Here is a 21,519-nt window from a genome sequence, read left to right as displayed (position 1 = left end):
TGAGAAAATGGACTTTGTTCTCCTGGATTGCATATTCAACCTCTCTCCATTTATTCATATGATTTCTTCCTTTGTTCTTCCTAGATAGCATTCTGTGCTCTCCTCAATTTATTCCTCAGTCTATTTTGGCCTTATAGGTCACAATGCTTACCCAGTTGTTAGTGCTAATATTTTCATATTGGGTATATCGATAAGCTACTGGCCTAAAGTTAAGTGTGCCTGCTGAATGAGCGGCAATAATTCTGTGCAAGTTTTTGTGCTCCTGCACCAGAAGTGCTTGGTCGGGAGGAGGAGGAGAGACTTTAATGAATACAGAAGATGTCTGCTTGGTTGATAGCCTAGCATGCTACTCCAGGTGAGGGTGAAAGAAGCGAAGAAGAGGGTGAAAAATAGAGAAATTGTGAAAGGTCTCTGTCAGCTGGTGCCCCTATGCAGAGTGGCACGGGGCAGAACTTGGAGGAGGGGGGGGGGGGGTCTGTTACTTTTGCCCCTGATGGTACTTTATGGTCACTTCCAACACCTTATGCTTAGACTTCCTCTATCATTGCAGTGATAAATGCTTTACGCACTGTATGAATTAGTACGGAATTCCTTTGTAACTTATGCTATATTAAATTGCTAATGACATTGATATTTTTTACCTGTATAACGTACTTTTGATTTCTGACTATGCCTGACTTCTTTTTTGCTGCCTATGTACTTTATTGCTAGTGTATTCCTCACGTGCTCTGTATGTTTCATATGTCATGCTTATTAATTTGGCAGTTCTGCTATTTCTGTCGCATCTTTGGAACTCAAGACTTGAAGTGCTGTGGTGTATCATAACCACACCCTTTGCTTCCTGGAAGGGCTTGTCAGCATCCTGCCTGTGTACCTTGCCCCTATTTATCTTGCACACTCTTGTCATTTTATATCAGCAAAATGTTACATATCATCTGTATGGTAGTCATTTTACTGGTTCAAAGTGAAGTATCTTTGAATCGGCAAAATTCTTAACTCCTGTTTTCTCCGGTGTGCCACTGACTCGTATATTTGCATATTTATTCTAGACTTCCTTTTTCTGCTCCTTTTCTAATCCAGTAATTAATAAACACTATTACAGATAGTGTTTATTAATTACATATTTCATGGTCTGCATGCTTCTTAAATTGTCTGCATTTTTCATTTCAGAAAAAGGAGACAAAAGGAAAGATCACCTTTCCGTGTAGTGGCTTTTGTTGATGAAGACGACTCGGTGGCTGCAGTGCCCACTAAATGGCTGTCGAGGTCGAAAGATACCTGCATGTGGCCACCGAAAGGCTTCGGCTCCTGCTCTGTAAAACAACTAGTGCGGAGACTTGCCAAACCAACCGACGAGTGGAGGGTCTGCCCGTGCAGGGTATTGGTGTATGCAGGCAAGGACATCACTGATACTCATTACGTGTTATTGTTTTCTAATTTATGTGATGGCTGTATACTTTGCAATCAATTTCAAAATAGGTACTGACCAGTTATAATTTAACTCTGCCTACCTGAGATTAAAATTGTAAGCATGGCGTGAATGCATATTAAGGCATGTTGATTTGCCCAATGTGTAATAAAACTTCATTGACAGGTTTTGCCATCTGATAAGGTCTGATACTTTGAGTTGTTTAGAGCAAAGAAGCAACATGAACTTTGAATTAAGTGAAGATATCATATTAATTACACTTACAATGTATTGAGCCTCTTTGTTTGTTTGCCTAACTCTTTCATTTCAATCCTCCTTATTAGATACATATGAGGAAGCCCGCCAAAAAGCTGCAATTGCAGAGCAAACGTCTCATCTTGATTCATCGGAAGAAAGTGAAAATGAGGCAGTAAAAGGGCATGGTGAAAGAACGGTTTTGTTTTAATACAGCCCTTTCTATACAAGCCAGAGAGGACATTTTGGTCATATTTCAGGACCATGCAATGGTTAACAGGCACCGCTTTGAAATGATACAAAAGACATCAGTAAACAAGTCACTACCTAAAATTTGCCTGTGCTTGACAAATAATTTATAACCAAATTTTTTTTCATATAGTTCGGGTTTCAATTTCAGAAGTTTAATGGCAGTTGCGAAGTCAAACAAGTATGAGATTATGTGGTGCAAACAAAGACTGCAATATCATAGCTCTTTGTTCACTTGCGGTCATTCTAGCTTCTGGTGTTAGCAAAGATGTGGTGCAAACTGAAATAATGAAACAGCGATTATATTGTTGTTTTTGTGTGCCTTGTGCAACATCTACTCATTATGGGGCAACCACTGTTTGGCTACTAGGGCCACAGCCTAAAATATGGAACAAACTGAACCATAATTTTTTGCTGAGCACAGAGGAATTGAACTTGGTGATCCATGTTTACGATACGTTATATGTCATTCGAAAGCAAATGCACATAATGAAACATTTTGTCAGCACACAAGATGTTGCTAAACTGGGCATGTTCAAGGAATTGCACGCTCATGCGCAATTCCTTGATGTGATATCTTAATAGAAACTGAATTTTTAATTTTGTAGCTGTTTGCTAAATTCCTTCCATCTCATCAAAATAGTGAAGTTTTGGCATTTCTGAAACTTAGTGTGCACCTTTCATTGCTTCAGTATTCCAGAACTTGTCAATTGTAGGAGAAACTAAATTTTGGGCTATGCATTCCAGGTGAGTAGTGACCTTTGAGTGCAATAGCTTCTGACTGGACATTATAAGGACAATTTGAAGTTTGTCTGCATTGATAGATTACTGTGTTCTAATGAAGAAACAAATTTTTTTATGAAATGAAGCTTTTATAAATGAAAAAGGGGAAAAGAAATGAATCAAATACAGGTGGTACCACAGCTGGTCACTTTTGTTGAACTGCTGTGTCAAAACAGTTAATCATGCACTGACCACTGAGGCTGGAATAAACCACTGTTCACTCCCAGATGATGATCACCAAGTTTTGTGATTGATGTTATGAGTCGGAATTGATAAGCTTAAAAACTTATAAAACTACTCTGCTATAAATGCATTCTTTTTGGCTAGATAAACATCAGCATAGCATGAATGAGCCACGTAATCAATGTTTATTTAGCACAAAATTTGAATGGGGTTGTCGTCAGTGTCTCAGCAACTACAGAACTTTTCCGGGCGAAAGAGCTATCCTTATTGAAAACACAGTTTATGTCCAATCATGCCAAAATGATCTCAAACTCAAGTGCTTAATCCTTGATTTGTGGGAAGAAAGTGAGCCATGCTGGTGCTGTAGATTAGTTTACTATTTCTGTTATCAGGAAGAAGGGAAGTCAGGCAGCTAAAATATGGACAGGTTATATCACTTTACCTGGATATTTTGCAAAACCGAACAGAAATCTGGTAATCTGCACAGGGAAGAACCAAGCAGTCAGATAGAACAGGCACTTTGTGTCTGGTCCTTGAAAAGCTAAAAATGCTTGTGAGCATTAACCTGTGTTATAATCTGTGCGTGCAAAAATTTCATTACAAACATGAAGGGCGAAAGTTCAAAACGGAAAGGTCCTGAACTGTTGTATGTTACATGTGTGTGGCATAGTAAGACAATTACTCAGTAATCAAACGAACTCATTTCGCAGATGTTAGAATTTAACTTTTGGCCCACATGGCAGATTGGTAATAGGTTTGCCAGAGGGTTTTTGCAATTAAGATTTGTGGGCTGTGGAGTCAAAAGCCCGTAGTCACTGAACAGCTGAGATTTTAGGTGCAACTGCAAGTGCTGTTATCTGAGCAACGCAATACCCTTCCGCCTATCTTCTGTTGCAGATGGGGTACTTGCAATGCCTACACTTCATTCAGGTAAACATGTGGACTACCACCATCTCAACTCAGGTGAATGTGACAGACTCATATCTTGCCCAAAACGCAGTGCTGTAAATATTCAAAGCAAGACCAAAGTACCTTTTTCAAATTTTCTGAGACATCCACTTTAAGTGTGAAGTCATAACAACTGCAATATGAAGTCGTTAGACACACTCTGGGTGTCATAAGGCACCGAATGAGCTCCAACAAAATTTTTGCAGCAGCTCAAGACAGTACAGGTTAGATAGAAAGATAGATAAGTTTTATTTTCCATCAACGATGGGGGAAGAAGTGGCTAAAAGCTGCAACCGCGGCTTTACTGGTCCTCGCCCAACTACATAAAAACAATATGTGACACTAGAGAGCAATAACATACAAGAGAGAGCATCATAGACACAGCATTTAACATGGGAACGTGCAGTTTGAATAGTGGCTTATAAGTACGAACAAAATGTGAAGCTCATTAAACATGAAAAACTCAAAATTGTTTACATGGTAATGTACGTACAATGGAGAGAGGGAGATATAGTATGAAAAAAAATCAGTCAGTAGTGGGGATTAAGATATCAAAATTTTCAAAACCATGGAAAGTGGTGAAACAGCATACATCTCTTGCGCATTTAAAATTACCGTGCAGTCGCATTCAAACACAGTGTGCAAATGAGGAGTGTGTTAATACATTCTAAGCACATACAGCACTCACCCTCTCCCGTCCCAAGAACAAAAAGAAAAGAACAATGCCAAAATGAGATGTCATTTCATGAATTGTAGAGTGCTATATCCAGTAGCGTATGATACGGGTATTATTGAAGAAAAAATTTCTTAAGCTGCCTAGTATTCAACTGTAAAATGTCGGTATTATTAGATAAATAGGAACTTAAAAGGGTGGGAATGCAGTGGTTTAGTGTTTGTGTCGCGTAGTTTGTTCTGCAGAAATCAACTTTCCAGATTTCGGGTTTACGTGTGAAATGACCTGACGAAATTTTAGCAGTTAATTTCCCTAAATTTGTGAGGTTGTTAATGTTTTGCTTCCTTTCTCTGATTAGTGCCAGACATAGATTGTAATTGTACATAACTTTCACATGTAATAGCCCAAGGTTTTGAAACAATGGCTGTACATTGGAGTCATATTGAATACATGTAATAATTCTAACCGCCTTTCTCTGTAATCTACTGAGTTTCTCCATATTGGTCACTGTGTTTGTACCCCACACGAGTATGCAATAGCTTAATTAAGACAGAAAAAGTGAGTTACATAAGAGTGTCATAATATTCTTGGGTAGGAAATACTTGTTTTGGTGCAGAATGCCAACTACTGATGAAAGTTTTGATGATATGTAGTCAGTGTGCCGGTCCCAGGACATTTTTTCCGTAAAAAAGACACCTAGCATTTTAAATTCACACACAATTGCAACCTCCGAACCATAATCTTAAGTTTTAACTCTGACGAAACCATCCTTGTTTTCGCGAAAAACAATTGCTTTTGTTTTGGAATCGTTAATTATTAAACCATTCTGCTTTGTCCATTCACCTACTTTAATAATACAGAGTTTCCATTGCTAAAGAGTTCTGTACAATTTTGCGAAACACGAAAAATGCTGGTGTCATCGGCGTAGATAACAAACTTAGGTTGCGAGTCCACATTGACAATGTTGTTTAAGTAGATATTGAATAAAAATGGCCCTAAAATACTTCCCTGCGGAACCCCCGAGTGTGTACAAGTTAAATCTGAAGAGTACTTGTTAATCTGAACATATTGGACGCGATGTGAAAGGTATGATTTAATTTGCTCTAACGGTAATCCACGAACACCATAGTTTTTTTAATTTTACAAGAAGGAGATTGCGGTTCAGATAACCAAAAGCCTTTGTAAAATCTAGAAATATACGTAGTACATATTTCTTACTATCTATATTTGTTAAAATGTATTCTTTTTGGAACAGCAAAGCAAGTTGTGTAGATCTGAATTTTCTAAAACAATACTGGGCATCGGTTATACTGTTCGCTTTTCCAAAAAAATGATTCAAAGCGCACAAGCATAAGTTTTTTATAACCCTTTGAAAAAACAGGAAGAATCGATACTGGGCGATCGTTATTAAGATTATTATGGTCACCTTTCTTATAGATAGCCCTTACTTTTGCTGTTTGCATGCTCTTGGGAAAGACTCCAGATGGGTTATGCACAAATTAAATATGTGTGTTAGGACAGCTGCTGTAACATCGGGAACATATTTTACCGGCTTAATTTACACGTCGTTGACATCACAGCTGGCGGAATTTTTTAACTGCATAATTGTTAAATACACTTCACTGTCGGCAACAGCACTGAGGAAAACACTATAAGGGTTTTCATTACTGAGCGGGTTTGCATGATTAGATAATGTTGGTACCGAGAAATTTGCGGAGTGTTCATCAAAAGCATCCGCCAGAGCGGAACGAGATACTAGCTGATCATTTATTTTCAGCTCACTTATTGGGTCAGACATAGATAAACGGCTCAAAACCTCATTTAGTTTCCGCCAAGTAGACTTGCAATCATGCTTGACCGTGCTGAAAGAATTTTCAAGATAGTCACTTTTAGCTTTCCTGATTTCCTTATTAAGGCTGCTTCTATATTTCTTAAATTCCTTCAGCTTATTCATTCCTCGAGTCTTAATAAACTTGTGAAACATGTTGTTCTTGACTATAATTGTGGCCAGTAGACAATCATTTATCCAAGGTTTCCTGATTTTTCTAGACACGCTAATAGTTCGGAAAGAAAAATGTTTTCTGTAAAGATTAGTAAATTTATCAGGGAATAAGCAGAATTAGATATTAGGGTCTTCTGATTCTTGTTCATCTGACCAGTCTGTTTTCTTTATATCATAACGAAATTGGTCTAACTGGGATGGCAAAATTGGCTGGTAGGTAACTGCGATTTACTGGTTTTTCTTTATCTAAAGGTTTCACACAGACAAAAATAGGAAGGTGATCACTAAAAGCGCATGCAAGGACTCCCGATTTAACTTAATGGGCTGCATATTTGCTTAGAAATTGGTCAAGCAATGTTGACGAACTGGACGTAACACGTGTTGGAAGATATATGGTATTGGTAATGTTTTGTGATTCAAGCAACAGCCTAAATTCATTAACAGGACCTGAGGTTGTACTAAGCGTATTTACATTAAAATCGCCTCCGCAAATAAGCCCAAGACAGCACTCATAAATGTATGTGAAAAGAGACTCAAGAAAATTAAAGAAAATTGATAAGTTTCCTTCAGGGGGTCTGCACAGCACTACAAGCACCAACTTGTTCCAACGTAAAGATAACACCTAGAAATCTGTTGCTGATTTCCTGAAAGCTGGGAGGAATTCATATTTTACATCTTTCTTTATCAGCATAGCAACACCACCTCCTCTACCGTTGCTTCGACTAGGATTACATGTCTGATATCCCGGCATGCCTAGTGCATCATTATCATCGTGATACCATGTTTCACTCAACATGAGTACACTGAACTGGGTCTTACTGTTGCAGAAGAACTTGCTTTGGGGCTAGTTGGTTCATGATTGAAGTTCTGAAAGGCGCAAAAGACACACACACAGGAAAAAAGGGGGATGACACAAAGAGCGCCTACTCAGTTGGTAGTAGGCGCTCTTTGTGTCATCTCCCTTTTTTCCTGTGTGTGTGTCTTTTGCGCCTTTCAGAACATCAGTCTTAATCTTATTTAACAGAACCTCTAGCGAAGTGCTTTTATTCCGAGCAGATTGCATATTAGCGTGAAATGCATTGAAGGAAGACTGAAAGTAGCCGCCAACATAGTTGTCAAAATCATTTGGAGATACATAGTGTTGTCTGTCCATGACATTGTTTGGGGAAAACAATGAAAAACAATCAAATAAGCTAATTAGGACTGCTGGTCGCAATCCTATCCAGTTCGTTCATTGCTTGGATTCGCCATGCACGCTCTCTGTCCCTGCACCGAACAAAAATCCTAGCATTCCTGTGCCACACATATTGAAAGTCATGTTCTTTAGCCAATTTCTTTACTTCAAAAACTAAGTCCCTAGAGTGCTTTGTTAAATTTTCTTGAATGTACACTTGCGATGGAAGGGTACTTAGGCCATGCCTCTTCTCGAACCATTCTTCACACGTATCTTGTCGGGCAAAGCGAAGGATAATGCCAGGGATTTTGCCGGGCTTGGAAGGAAGGCGATGAATGGCGACAACTTCATGTTGGGCTAATTCTGGAACAGCTATCGTCTTAGCGAGAGCATTGACTTTACCAAGCAAATCTTCCTTTTCAGTTTGTGCAATTCCGTGAAACTCCAAGTCTCCAAGGTCAGTTTACGGTTCCTCCATTCAAGGTCATTTAATTGTTCCTGCATAGTTTGAACTTCAGTTACTTCCCGTTGCTCAAGCCTTTGTACCTTGGTCTTAATTTCCTTGATTTCTGTCTCATGATGTGCAATGTCAGCAAGAATCTTGTTCTATTTATCAGACATCTGCTGCTCAGCTTGCTCAATGTTTTCAATGGTGTCCTTCAGGCTGAGAAGCGTTGCAAGTTTTCATGTATATCTACAAGAACAAGGCCAATCTGAGGCATTTCATCTGCCGATTTCTCTAGCACAGCAACCTCCGAAGCACTAAGTTTCTTCGGTCCACTTCGTGATCGTCCTGCTCAGCATGTCTGGTATCACCATGACTTTTTTTGTTGTTTCCCCCATGGAATTGAACTGGCTTTCACGAACACGAGAGCATTTCCCTAAGTGATATGCATAATTGCAGTCACTACACATCAAGTAAGAATCATCCATGTCTACTTCTGTTGTACATATCAAGCATATCATTTCATCACCCATGCCTACAACACAGTTTCCGGCATCAACAGGGAACACACGAAGTAAAACTTGCCAAAATGGCAAACGAAAAATGACACTGACCTGCAAAAAGTAAGAACAACGTTTAGACAGAGCTGCCAACGTGTTCCCTGTAGCTGCCAGAAAGGTCGTGTTGTAACATTGTTTCTGCAGTTTTTGCTCCCCAGAACAGTTACGTTGCATGCGAAGTGGCTGAAGGATGTTCTATTTTCCAACTGAACATTCCTTGACTTGGGCCTTAGGTTTCCTATTTCGGTCACATTTCCCATGCAACAGTTTGTAATTCTTGTGGGTATTTCTCGCATTACTTTCTAATTTGTCATTAACCCTTGCTGTTTTCTGGGATGGATTGATGAAGGTCAAAGTGCAGGAATTTGCCATGTACTACTATTTCTGCGTTCCAGTTTTCTTTCTCGTTCCTCGCCTTGCATTCTACTTTGAGAGGTGACCCATGAGAAAAGTTCACCTTCATCACAGAAGGCTGTTTGTCCAGTGCATATAGGGACCCCCTCATTCCCCCCTGGCAGTACGCAGCGGTCATGTTTCGATGGAGGCCAAATGCAAGATGCTCATGTACTGTGCGATGTCTGTGCACTAAAGAACCCCAGGTGGTCGAAATTACCTGGAGCCCTCCACTACATTGTTCCTTACAACTCGAGTCACTTTGGGACGTTGAAGCCCTCAAAATAAACAAACAGAATGGAATAGATTTTAATTTATTTTTTTGCAGGTATCCAAGTGGCTGTGTTGAGGTGGATGGTAATGAGTAATTATTCCTCGATTGAAGAACGGGCTAAACGAAAGTTGTTGAGAGCTTGATTTTATGCTTTCTTTGATCAGATTGTATTTCTTAATAGCAGCAATGGAAATAAACATGTGAGGGGTCCCTGTGCAGTCATTTGACTTAAGGGCCATTGTCTGTGCACTTTACATGTTCATTTCATGCTGTGACCAATCAGTCCTGATTTCTAAAAAAAATAAAGGTGACTAGCACGAACTTATACCTTGCCTGCATAATTCAGGCTAGCAGAAGGCCAAACCCCACCCTGCTAAAATCCCAACTACGGGATTGCAGTATCAATAAATAAAATAATAAAATAAATAATAAGAAAGAAAGCAGTGATGCGAATAATGTTGGGGGGGGGGGGGTGGTTAGGAGCAGTAGATGGGAGGACATTGGCACTAAGGGTAAAGGTTCCTACAGTCGCATTGCTAGGCTATGCTGTGACAGTCAATGGCTCAGACCACAGAATCAACTTCAACAAAACCAGCATCCTCGGAACCGAAACAAATTGTCAAAACAGGCTCTTGCTCGAATCTTAGCAGATTCAAAGAACACCGAACAACATCAACCGCACAAAGGGAAACCTCGCCCCAGTATATGCACAGGGACATTGCTCTGTAGCTCTAAGAAGAAAAGTCGCCATTGACCCTCACTGCACAGCCCGGCAATGTGACTAATAGCCTTAACAATTAGTGCAAACATCCTCCCCCAGGCCCTCTCCGCCAGCACCTTTCGCATCACCGCTTTCCTTCTTTCTGCCTTCTGCTCCACTCCATGCATACTTAAAAGATGCTAGCCACCACCCCCGTCACCCCTGAAGGAGCAGAGGTTGCTTTGAAACTTTCGGTTTTAAATTAAGTTTTTGGTTGAAGATGTGTCAGCTTATTATAAGTTGTCAGACCCAACCAGACAGGCAATTCTGTTGAAATGTTTAGTTTTCAGTATCATTTTAACTGTTTGTCACTATGACACTCATGTGACACTCATGTGTCATGTCATTGCATATTGCATTAACAGCTTGCAACAGTGATGTAGAATCTACCCCACAAGACACTGTGAGCCACAATGCTGCCCTTGACTGTGCCGGCTCCAGCTCTTGGAATCTGGATTCAGGTAAGCTGACAGCTGAATGGAATTTTTAATGTATGCCTTAGAACACTGTGGGAGTATGGACTGTTTTTGGGCTTCTGTGCTGACTTGCAGCATTTCTTGAAATACTGATTCTATGCAAAGAAAATATGTTTACTCAGAGTCTCGAGAACCGTTTCCTATATAAATATCAGTTGCATAGGATCTGCATTTATGTTGCAAGAGTTTTTCAATATCATGCGGGGCTAGTGATGAATGAGAAAACATTCTGGTTTTGTACATAATGAAAAAAATATTAAGCTTATTTCCAAAGGCTTTGCACTGTGTGCCCGAGTGGGCCAGGCTGAAACTAGAATGAAACCATGAATGCAAAACGATGTGTACACTAATTAGAAAAATAATTAAAACCCCTTTGTATTTTCAAAGTCATGAAAGCACACTGAAGTGTGCAAGAATTAGAAAGGAAACCTTGTTAGTCACTGCCTTTCCATAGTTGGGTTACATGTGAATAGAGAAATAATATTAAATTGAGATATTACGGTAAAAAATACTGAGTACATTGAGTAAAATAGTGTGTGTGCCATGGACCTAGTTGCCAGTCCTTGTTAGATGGCGTTCTAAAATTGCACAGCATTGTAAGGAAGCTATTGCAAGCTGCTGGGGAGGTTGTGTGCTAAAGGGAGCAGTACAGTAGTATATGGCAGATGCATCTTCTGCCTGAAGTAGGAGATAGAGCCCTGAAAATTGATTTTGTGACAAACCACTTTATTTGCTGTTTTAGAAAAATACTGCAGGTGTAATGTGGCAGCTGGCACTGCAGTAATATTATGATATTGTGGTCACCCCATGTATCCTTGGTAGGCTTCAAGGTGCCTCGTGCACAGCATTAAATGTGCTGCTTCTCAACACGCATGCTGCAGTGTCTCATATTTTCACACATCCCTGCAGCTCCTCACCACCACGCAGATGAACATGCTCCAGATGGCATTCCCATTATCAGGACTCGCACTCCGATGGGAGCCTCTGGCTTTCTCTCTTCGCAGCAGGCACTTGCAGTTGGAGGTCAGTGCAGTGGATGGAATAATGTTTTATTTTTTTGTAGGAATATTTGTGATTATTAGTCATTGTTACAGTGGACTCTCGTTAATGTAAACTTGTTTAATTCAAACTGATGCTTTATACCTGTCAACAGCAAGTGTTTAAAAGTTCTTGATTATTTAGAAGTCTGCAGAACTGGCCAAATGTGTTTCAATATCAAGAGTGAACTGCGTAAGGTTTTTTTTTTCCTGGCTTGCAGCATTTCATAAACGTACCTACCAAAGCATGATTGTCTGCCCAGTGGGCCTGATGATGGCATATGTCTTGATGAATGCTACAGATGATCAGAAAATAATCTTGGTTTGCTGTTGACATTCTTGTGTAATTTGGAATAAGCTAATGAAGTGAATTCTCTTCTCATGGCATCTTCTGATACTACCATCACACGAAACATATTGCACTCAATGGGAATCAGCCAGTGCCACATGGCAACTACCAGTGTCTGCTGACATACACTCAATGGGAATACACCAAGATAATGGCCATTGAAGGCAGCCTTGCACTCACTATGCTTAAAAAACAAGAAAAAGCTCGGTGATGTGAACTCAAAGGAGCGGAAAATGGTTCTAATCAGTATGCACTAGAATGTGTTCTCATCATGCCCTACCACAAGAGTGGAACCGAAAGTAGCCACACCTGGGCTCGTTATTGCCAACTGGGCACTGTTACAGTCAAATGCATGGGACCACAATATTATTTCGACAGTAATATTAGGTGATGATGACGACATGCAGTGCATAGCGCAAGAGTGTGTTGCATTTTAACACGAGGCCTGATCGGCTGCAGTAATGGCATAGCACTCTTATGCACAGGCCAGCGAAACTGACCTGTTCGCGCTGCCACGGGTTCGAAACCCAGTTGTGGCAATATTATCTTACTTATTTATTCAAGGTCAGGCTTCAGCGATCAAACGGCTTTTGCAAGTTTGGTTGTGAAATAGAGCTTTCAATCTAAAAACTGCAATGTAATTGCCGCTTTTTCATTCGTGGACATTTTGCCTGTTGAGACAGGCTGGCATTTGTTGGCAGTGAATCAGAATGATTAAGCAATGATTATGTCGCAGTTCTTTTCATGCCTCGTATGACCTGTACACACCTTTGGCCTCACAGCTATCATTTGTCTGTTGAAACTGAATCTCCATGAGAGAGAAATTTGATTATAAAATATTTAGCGGTTGTAGGTGAATACTTCCTGGTAATCGATGTATGCTAATGCCTTATGCATCATTTCAAAGAATAAAACACGTAGACGGCTATACTATTTAATATTGTGGAGCATGTTTAGCGAAGTAAGTAGATTGAATGATCAACAAGCCTTTATTGTGAGCTTGTTCATTTGTACTTCCAAGGTTTAGAAAAAAATGGTTAAGTAATGGGTGAAGAAAAAAAACTGGAAAAGCACATTTGCATTACAGTAAATTTAATTGGTGGAAAACTGAGAAATGGTCACAGCTGTTGATATCAAAACTGCAGTTGCCACTATTTTCTACAGATGTCATGCTTCATTGTGCACAGTGCCAGGAACTTCCAAGCAAAATTCTTCAATATGGTCAGAGTCTGTGTTGCTTAAATCTTTCACTTTGAAATGCGGCACTTTTGGCTGCTGCTCATGTACGGTGCTGTTGTCCAAGGCACAGGGAGCACAGTTGAATAGTATCATTTTCTGTTAATGTGCTGGTAGCAGCTATACCCACACCTGGCAATGTAGTCTGTGAAATGCACACTTTAAAGAAAGAAGTTCTCATCAGTGTACTCATCACCAGCAACTAGCAAACAGTGCTTTGACTGCATCACAGCTGTGTTACTGACTAAACCCGCAGCACCAAAAGGGTTGACAATTGCAGTGTTGCCATAATGTCCCATTTGTAGGCCAGGATGGACACTACATTGAGGAATGACCCTTCATAAGTTCTGCCATATTCATTGCACTAGCATATTTTCCATGATTTGCTTTTTATGCTTTGTTTAATGTTAGTGCAGTTTAAGGACAGCGCAGTGAGCTATGGAAAGAAAAATGATAGGTGTAACGTTAAGAGACCGGAAGCGGGAAGAGTGGGTGAGGGAACAAACATAGATTAGTGACATCCTATACTCCGTTTCATACATCAGGTGCAACGCTGTGAAAGGTACGGAAGTAGTCCGCATAGGAAAATAAAGGGAGACGTGTTACTCCACACTTCTGTGGCCGAGTGGTCTGAGTCAGGAGAAAGTGACAGCGTGTCGTCAGCAATAAGAGGGCATTTAAGCTCATGACAAATGTGTAATGTAGTAAGCCTGCAGGCAAAGCATTCACTATATATGTTTCGCTCACAACAAGGAACGCACTACTTTTTAGTTGCGGCTGCAGGCAGTGCTAAGAAGAACGCTAGCTTTGACAGCGTTGCACCTGATGATTTATGAAATTGCCTATAGTCAAAATCAAGAGGAAGAAACGGGCTTGGGCAGGGCACACAATATGAAGGAAAGCTAACGGCTGGTCTTTAAGGGTAACTGAGTGGATTCCTTTGGCAGACAAACAAAGCAGGGGGCGGCAGAAAGTGAGGTGGCCAGATGAGATTAGGAAGTTTGCGGGATACGTTGGGCACAGCTGGCAAAGGACAGGGTTGATTGGAGAGACATGGGCAGGCCTTTGCCGTGCAGAGGTTGCAGTCATATTGATGATGACGATACTGATGCAGAATTGCACACACAGGGAACCATGCATGATACACGTATGCATGATAAACCTGCTTGCGTCGGCACCCTAACAGCATGATGCCATTGCAGTATTTGTTATGATGCTGAGACATCCTGTCATACTGTCAACCAAGTGTCAAATTCTGGTGTTTCAGCTGTGTTGAACTTAGTTTTATTACTATTTGTGTACAATTTCCCAGGGTACCTTTTGTGCAGTAACTGATGTGAGAGTGTTATTTCTGCTTTTTGTTTATTTAGAGATTTTGATTCGCTGCCCGGTGGCTCAGTGGTTATGGTGCTCTGCTGCTGACCCGAAAAACACGGGTTTGATCCCGGCCGCGGGAGTAGAATTTTGATGTAGGTGAAATGCTAGAGGTCCGTGTACTGTGCAATGTCAGTGCACACTAAATAACCCCATGCAGTAGAATTATCCAGAGCCCTCCTCTACAGCGTCCCTCATGGCCGGAGTCGCTTTGCGACATCAAACCCCACAAACTAACAAACCAACCAGAAATTTTGAGCTGCTGGCAAAATGCGAGGCAAGGTGATTTCCCTGCTGTGAATGAACAGTGGTTTTTGAGGGATTAACATACCAAAGCAACTCAGGCCATGAGGGACGCTGTAGTGAAGGGCTAAGGAGATTTCGGCTACCTTGGGTTAAAATGCACTGAGTCACTGACATCACACGGTATACAGGCCTCTAGAATATCGCCTCCATCGAAATTCTACTGCTGCGGCCGGGATCGAACCCGTGTTTATCGGGTCAACAGCAGAGTGTCGTAACCACTGAGCCACCGCTGTCGTCCTTGTGAGTAAACTGAAGGGTTCAATAATTGTCAACATTTCAGGTGCAGGCCAGGAAGGCATTTCGCCTGAGCAGCAGCGTGAGTAGACCAATTTATATTTTAATGAATTTTACATGTAAAATGAGTGTAAGAAGAGCTCACTGAAAGCATTTGTTATTTGCTCTGCATTCGGTGTCTCAGCGGTGGTGGCCGTCAGGTGTAGTCTTCAGAGAGTCCCTTATCAATTATATTTTTTGATAGAAACTCATCTCTGCATTATTGAGCACATTTGACATCCCACATTTGTCAGAAGCACAACTGATGGACTCCTTGAGAATGCTGACTCAAGTGTCTCCTGTTCAGTGACAGCAACTATACAGGCTTTCCCTACCTCATCCAGTCCATGTAGCAGCGCTTCATGCGGCACCTATACTTTCAACAGCTAAAATTTCTCTCCATTTAAAAGGAGCCTAGTACTGCTTTTGCAATCCCGACACTGTGCGAGATACGGTAGTTTATTTTGATAGCATGGGCATCGCGAGGTCAGCTTGATGAAATGGAATCTATCTCATTCATACCATGTAGTAGTGCATGACGTATTACCTTTGCTTGCGCCAGCTGAAATTTTTCTTTTAAAAGCCGTCATGTACTGCTTTCGTGATCCAGACATCATGAGAGATGCGATCGTCTTGCTTGCGATAACGTGATTAAAAGTCATTAAAATCAAAGCGTCTAAATTGGTAGAAACCAGGTACCGAAAATACTACTAGATAAGGGCTCCGTTCATTGGAAGCCTTATGATGTTAGCACTGAATATTATGAAACTGGATCTACAAACTTGAACTGAAAATTGCTTGGATCTGCATTTGATGTGAGCTGAGAGTTTGACATGGTACATTCTGGAAAGAAGCCTCGTATTGTATGCGGGTGTTTACTGTAGTAGTCGGCCTCACTTGGCCAATGTGCTTGATTCCGGTAACTTTTCTAACTAATAATTATTTAAATGCAACTTCATAATCTTTTGCAGGCTTGTCGTCTAAGCAGACATTTGTATGCCAAGAAAGCCTGCAAGGCATGTGTCTAGCTATTTGGTCATACAGAATGCTTCACATGTGGGAGCTACGAAAATAGCTGTTCAAGAGAAAACAACGGGATTTTATTGACAGTTTAGCCATAACAATGATGGCGCCAAAAAGAATGAGGCAAGCGGTAGTGGTCGCCACCTGAAAAATATTCTGCGCCAATAGCCAAGCGCTTAGTTCAGACCCTGCTGAGCAGGATGTTTCATGACAGTGCAGCCCGTGTTGCACTCCTTTCCCCTGTGTGGAGTAGCAGGCCAGGGCCCTGTTACCACCGGCCGACCTCTCCGCCTTTCTTTCATTAAAATTCCCTTTCTTCTTCAGTAGGGGCCCTCTGCAGTTTATTATATTTCATTTCCACCATAATCTCATGACATATTTTGGTCCGTTGTTGGTCCCTTTAATAATTTGAACTTGAAGGCAACCGAACTCTTGCTTTAAATTTTGTTTTAATAAGACCATTGCACTTGTCGATGGGAACAAAGGTTCTACTTGAGTAAACCAGAAGCTTGTACCAAGAAAGGTTCAATAAGATCAGTTAAAATTATTGAGTCATCTGTATGTACACTTTTGATGTATTTGCTTAGTCCAGCTATTCTTTCAGTTAAATTCATGCACTCTTATTTAGGCAAGTGTTTTTTTTTCTAGGCTTTAATCATCACATCATGAAGCTGCTGCTGGAGATTCGTAGCGATATCAAGGAGTTAAAGGGGAACTATTCTGCCACTCTAGACATGGAAACTGGAAGCGATACAGTGATGGTAGCGACGTCACTGGAAAAACTGGCAGACATTGAAGAGGTTTTGGCAGATAAAGACCAGAGGGCTCTTCTGGTAAGAAAACATTTGCTGTCCTTTGTCTTCTCAAGTGATGATAGAAATATAGGGGGCAAGTGTTGAAGTAGTTCCAGTAAGAGCTCGTTAGTTCATAGGTCATTAAAAAAGATTTTTGGATAATTTTAACTCTACTACTTGGTGCAGCAAAGCTCCGTAGCAGCATATATATAATAATAAAGCCTCTTAATTCGAACACGAATAAATTCTGCCATGGTTAGTTCTAACTCTTCCCTGCCACACCCTGAATAGCCTGGCGCCTGGCACAGGGCCGGAGAAATGTCCCCGTGATATAGCGGCCTAGTCAGTCATATCACAAGGGTACATTTCTTCTAAAATGCAAAGAGAAGGTAGAACCATAAAACTGTTTGACAAAAACGAGTGCCATGACCGGCACGGCAGCCATAAGTGCCAGAGGGCAGGGACAGAAGGGGCAGCGACCGTGGCAGCAGCTGCCTGCTTCCGTGTAACATCTGAGACTTTCAACTTTTACTGGTTAATTCGACTCCCATTAATTCATAAACCCGAAAAATTTGAACAGCCAGCATGGTCCTGGCCATATCTTTGAAAGCCTGCCAATTTGGACGCTATGGGTCTCGCAACGGTTAATTTGAACGAGCTCTTAAAGGTTAGCTCCATCCAGGTATAATCGGCACGGTAAGCAATCATCAAGGTGGCCCTCCCTAAACCTGAAATGCATGCTGCAGAGTTCAGTACGCATCTGTGACATGCACACAACTGCACGCATGATGAAAAAAATGAATGGCCTCATCTCCGAGAATAGGGTGACCTCATAGTTTTGGTTTTGCATTTATGAGCTTCATGCTAGCCCGTGGCAACAGAAGCTATCAGACGTCCATCAGTGAGCTATCCAGGCTCAGCTGAATGCGGTTTCAAACGCTGATTGCCGGCACTGTGCATTTTCCTCGCTTCCATCTGTGTGGTTCCTTCATCATTCCAAACTGTGCACTCGTCAAGTGTCATTTCGTGCGTTGTGTGGTGAAGCCTGTTCGCACGAGACGCAGCCGTGACGCAACGCCACTACAGCATTGCACCGTGAAAGATTGTGGGGAGGTCGTTACAAGTTAGAAGTTCGGCTTTTACTCGTAACAGTGCGCACAAAATATTGATGGAAATGCGAAAAATAGCCATTTTTATGTTGTTCTCATCCCAAATGAGGGCAACCATTGCTCAGTCTTCCAATGTATAAATTTACTCTGGTGCAAGTAGTTCTTGTCAGTTTTGTTGGGGGTCATATGACAATTTGAGTTTTTTTTACAGTCCCTTTACAGTCCCCTCATGTAAAGCCCTCACCCAAAGGCCCTTGAGGTATCTATAATAAAATAAAAAAATCAAATATTTAATGAGCTTTTGCAGTGTTGTTCTGCAGATTTGTTCTGCAGATCATATCTTTGTAGCATAAGCCGAAATGCAGTTTTGGGGAAACTTGGTGCTGTGCAAAAAAATATGCAGTGAAAGCTCATTATTTCGGTGTGCAAAACACCAGAAAGAAAAAAAAAGCTAAGAAAACAATTTGTAAAGTTCTGCAAGGAGCTGAAACATTGTTGCCTGCTTTTGACATGAAAAGTACACGGCAATGATTTTCCAGAGCTCTGTGAAGTGCTTCATTATGTGCAAAAATTTGAAAGCTTCCAAACAGAATTATTCCAGAATAGGAGGGGCCTCTATGGTCTTTTTCTCAGTGTGGCACGATACTGGTGGCAGCTTTGCATGAGAGGAGAGTGCATTGCACAAGCTATGAAGAGTGGCATGTGGTGCATGCACAGATAAGGAACAGTAGGAGAACGACTGAACCATGCATGTGGAAGCAAGGGTAACCTGCAGGTGCGGATAGTTAAGTGCCTTAAAAAAAGTAAACGAGTGACTTGCCATTGAGTGTTGAAAAAATGTGCAGCACAGCAGTGTGCAGCTGCGCTTTGCTGATTTACTAACGTGTGGATCACTGCTGTTGTTGCAGCAGGTTAGCGTGAATTACAGGCATAGCAGCGCACAAAAGACGGCAGAGTAGACAGACAAGGACGAGCTTTGAACTTGTAACAATTCTTTATTGCGAACGCTTCACACTTATATGCATGCCAATCGAGCCGTGGTCGTCGTATAGAAGTGCACAAATATGCGAGTTCTTTTTTCGGAGAGGGCAATACTATTCAGTTATTTGCATCGTGAGCATAGAATAGTAGTCTGAATTAATATTTGCCTTAGTATTGCATTTCTTTCAATTGTGCCTATGAACTACTGGCAACATATTGATTCCTTTTAATATTATTTTGATGCATAGTGTTTTGTTCAGGTGTAGTTTAATTTGAGCCTTCTACATATGGTGAGCCCACTTCAGATTAAGTTGGGACTTCGAAATAAATTTCCTCATGTTGCATTTGGATTTGTAGACCTGAAAGCTTCATTTTGTACAAATGTAGTTGAATGAGGATTTGCTGTAGATAATACCTGGCCTACTACAAGAAATTAGCACAAGTGTTAGCCTTGCTGTGCATAGTTGCAGCTGACTGTTATGTGCTTACATCACTCATGTAGCTCCAGGCTAAAATCTTGTGGTTCAAGGTGGCCTTAAAGTAATGGCTTCACTTTTTCCCCCTTATCTTATTGTTTGGGAAGCATATGCCATTGAGTCATGAATAAAAGGAAGTTCATATGATGATGCAAAGATGGGCGTATAGAAGACAACAGAGAATTATGTTATCGTTAGGCTGATAGATCACACCACTGTGATCATAAGTCTGTTTGAGTCCTCTGTATGACCCTGTTCTACATAATTCTGATTTTTTCTTGACTTCCACATGGTTCCTCTAAGAGGGAGCTTTATTAAAGATTCATTGTAGGGTTTTAATGGCATATAGTTTGCTTTGTATAATGTGTATAATCTATTTCAGATCAGAAAGCTGGCACTTATCGGGGGCGAGACGACTGATGAGACAACAAAACTTATCATGAAGACTTTAGTAAAAACTCCTGTGGCCCTCAGGTACACATTGGAGGGGCGGGGTGAAAAACAAAGTTTTAAGAATCTTCGGCTGTACAGTGCAATTGTTGGTTAGTACATGGGAATCTCCTGAAGATTATAGACATTTTGTGAACACACCATCTAATTGCAGGAAAAAGCTACATTCAATCCACCTTGTGGCTTTCAACACTTCCGTTATCGATTACTGAGTAGGCATCCAAATATAAAGGACTATAGGTACTGAATTTTTGCTTGTGTGTTTTCTTCTTTCAAATGATGCATTAGACATTCGTATACATGTACGACCACTAAATAATTTATAATTGAATTTCTTCTTGACGTTGTTTTGGTTTCATCAGTCGAACGATGACTGCGACGTGTAGTTGGTGTTTAATTCACATGAGGCATAACAAATCGGTTATATTATTGCTGACAGATAATTTTTGTCCTTCCAGGTCTCGGAACAGGCTGGATTAAATGTCATGGGGAATTAAAACTACATATCAGCGATTGTATTAGTTTTTCTAGTTGCATCATGTGACCAAAACATCAACTTGACAACAGTCGTCATTCGGTCGATGAAGCCAAAACCGCATAGGAGAAGAAATTCAATTATAAATTATTTAGCGGGGCTGTAGGCAAATAATACCCGGTAATACATGTATTTTTTTATCTAACGCATCGTTTGACAGAAGAAAACACGCAATAAATTTAGGTGTCTATTGTCCTTTAATAACTCATGCACCTATCGGTTATTCTTACTATGGATATTTATGCTTATTATGGTTACAGATATTAATAGCAAAAGAAATTTCCTGATATTTCAAGCATTGTACATTGTAGCATTGCATACGGTTATGAAGCATTTCCTGGAAGATGTGACTGTTATACTGTGCAAAGTGATTTTTATCCACCATACTGAATATCAGTTTGATATGTGTGTTTATTTGTTCACTTTTACAGCTGCTGTGCAGCGCAGAATACCTACAGCCACCATTGAAGGCATCAATAACAGAGTGGCAGCATTTCTGCGTGGGGCGAGAGACCGGGATGGCGGTCGGAGGGCTCGGATGAAGGGGGTGGACTCTTCACCCCAGTAATTGAGGCATTCTTTTAATGCCCACCATATGCATTGTAAAAACAAATAAATAAGAATTCTTACTTGCATTGTATTGTCAGATATGTGGAATGTAATTTCAGTAGTAATATGTACACAAAAAATACTGAAGTGAAGAAAGCCTCTCTGGGTTAGCAGGTGGGCCTTAAGTCTATTTGGGTCGGTGGGCTTAAAGGCTATGGGTTCTATATGGGTTACCTTTGTTGACTTCCCGCAAGTGTCTCCTAAGAAGCCTACTGTGACCAGAACAGACTAGCTCAAGGGGGATTGGGACGGGCTAGCCCACGTGGGCCCGGAGTGGGCTAGCCCGCGTGGGCCCGGAACGGGCTAGCCCGCGTGGGCCCGGAACGGGCTAGCCCGCGTGGGCCCGGAACGGGCTAGCTCGTGTGGGCCCGGAACGGGCTAGCC

At 41.1% G+C, this 21,519-nt stretch overlaps 1 protein-coding gene across 1 annotated transcript in view; it reads left to right on the top strand.

Moving 5' to 3' along the window:
- LOC144102625 (uncharacterized) overlaps positions 1-21,094 on the top strand; it is a 98,364-nt gene extending 77,270 nt beyond the window's left edge. The window contains exons 3-8 of the mRNA XM_077635845.1: positions 3,776-3,841; positions 10,473-10,568; positions 11,493-11,606; positions 16,830-17,014; positions 19,924-20,083; positions 20,958-21,094. Of these exons, the coding sequence (XP_077491971.1) occupies positions 3,776-3,841; positions 10,473-10,568; positions 11,493-11,606; positions 16,830-17,014; positions 19,924-20,083; positions 20,958-21,094 (758 nt within the window). The remainder of the gene's footprint in view (positions 1-3,775; positions 3,842-10,472; positions 10,569-11,492; positions 11,607-16,829; positions 17,015-19,923; positions 20,084-20,957) is intronic.
- Positions 21,095-21,519: the final 425 nt, after the last annotated feature.

Source organism: Amblyomma americanum, chromosome 8, assembly GCF_052857255.1.
Source record: "Amblyomma americanum isolate KBUSLIRL-KWMA chromosome 8, ASM5285725v1, whole genome shotgun sequence".
In the NCBI taxonomy this organism is placed as follows: Eukaryota; Metazoa; Arthropoda; class Arachnida; order Ixodida; family Ixodidae; genus Amblyomma; species Amblyomma americanum.
This window is presented reverse-complemented; position numbering and strand designations above follow the sequence as displayed.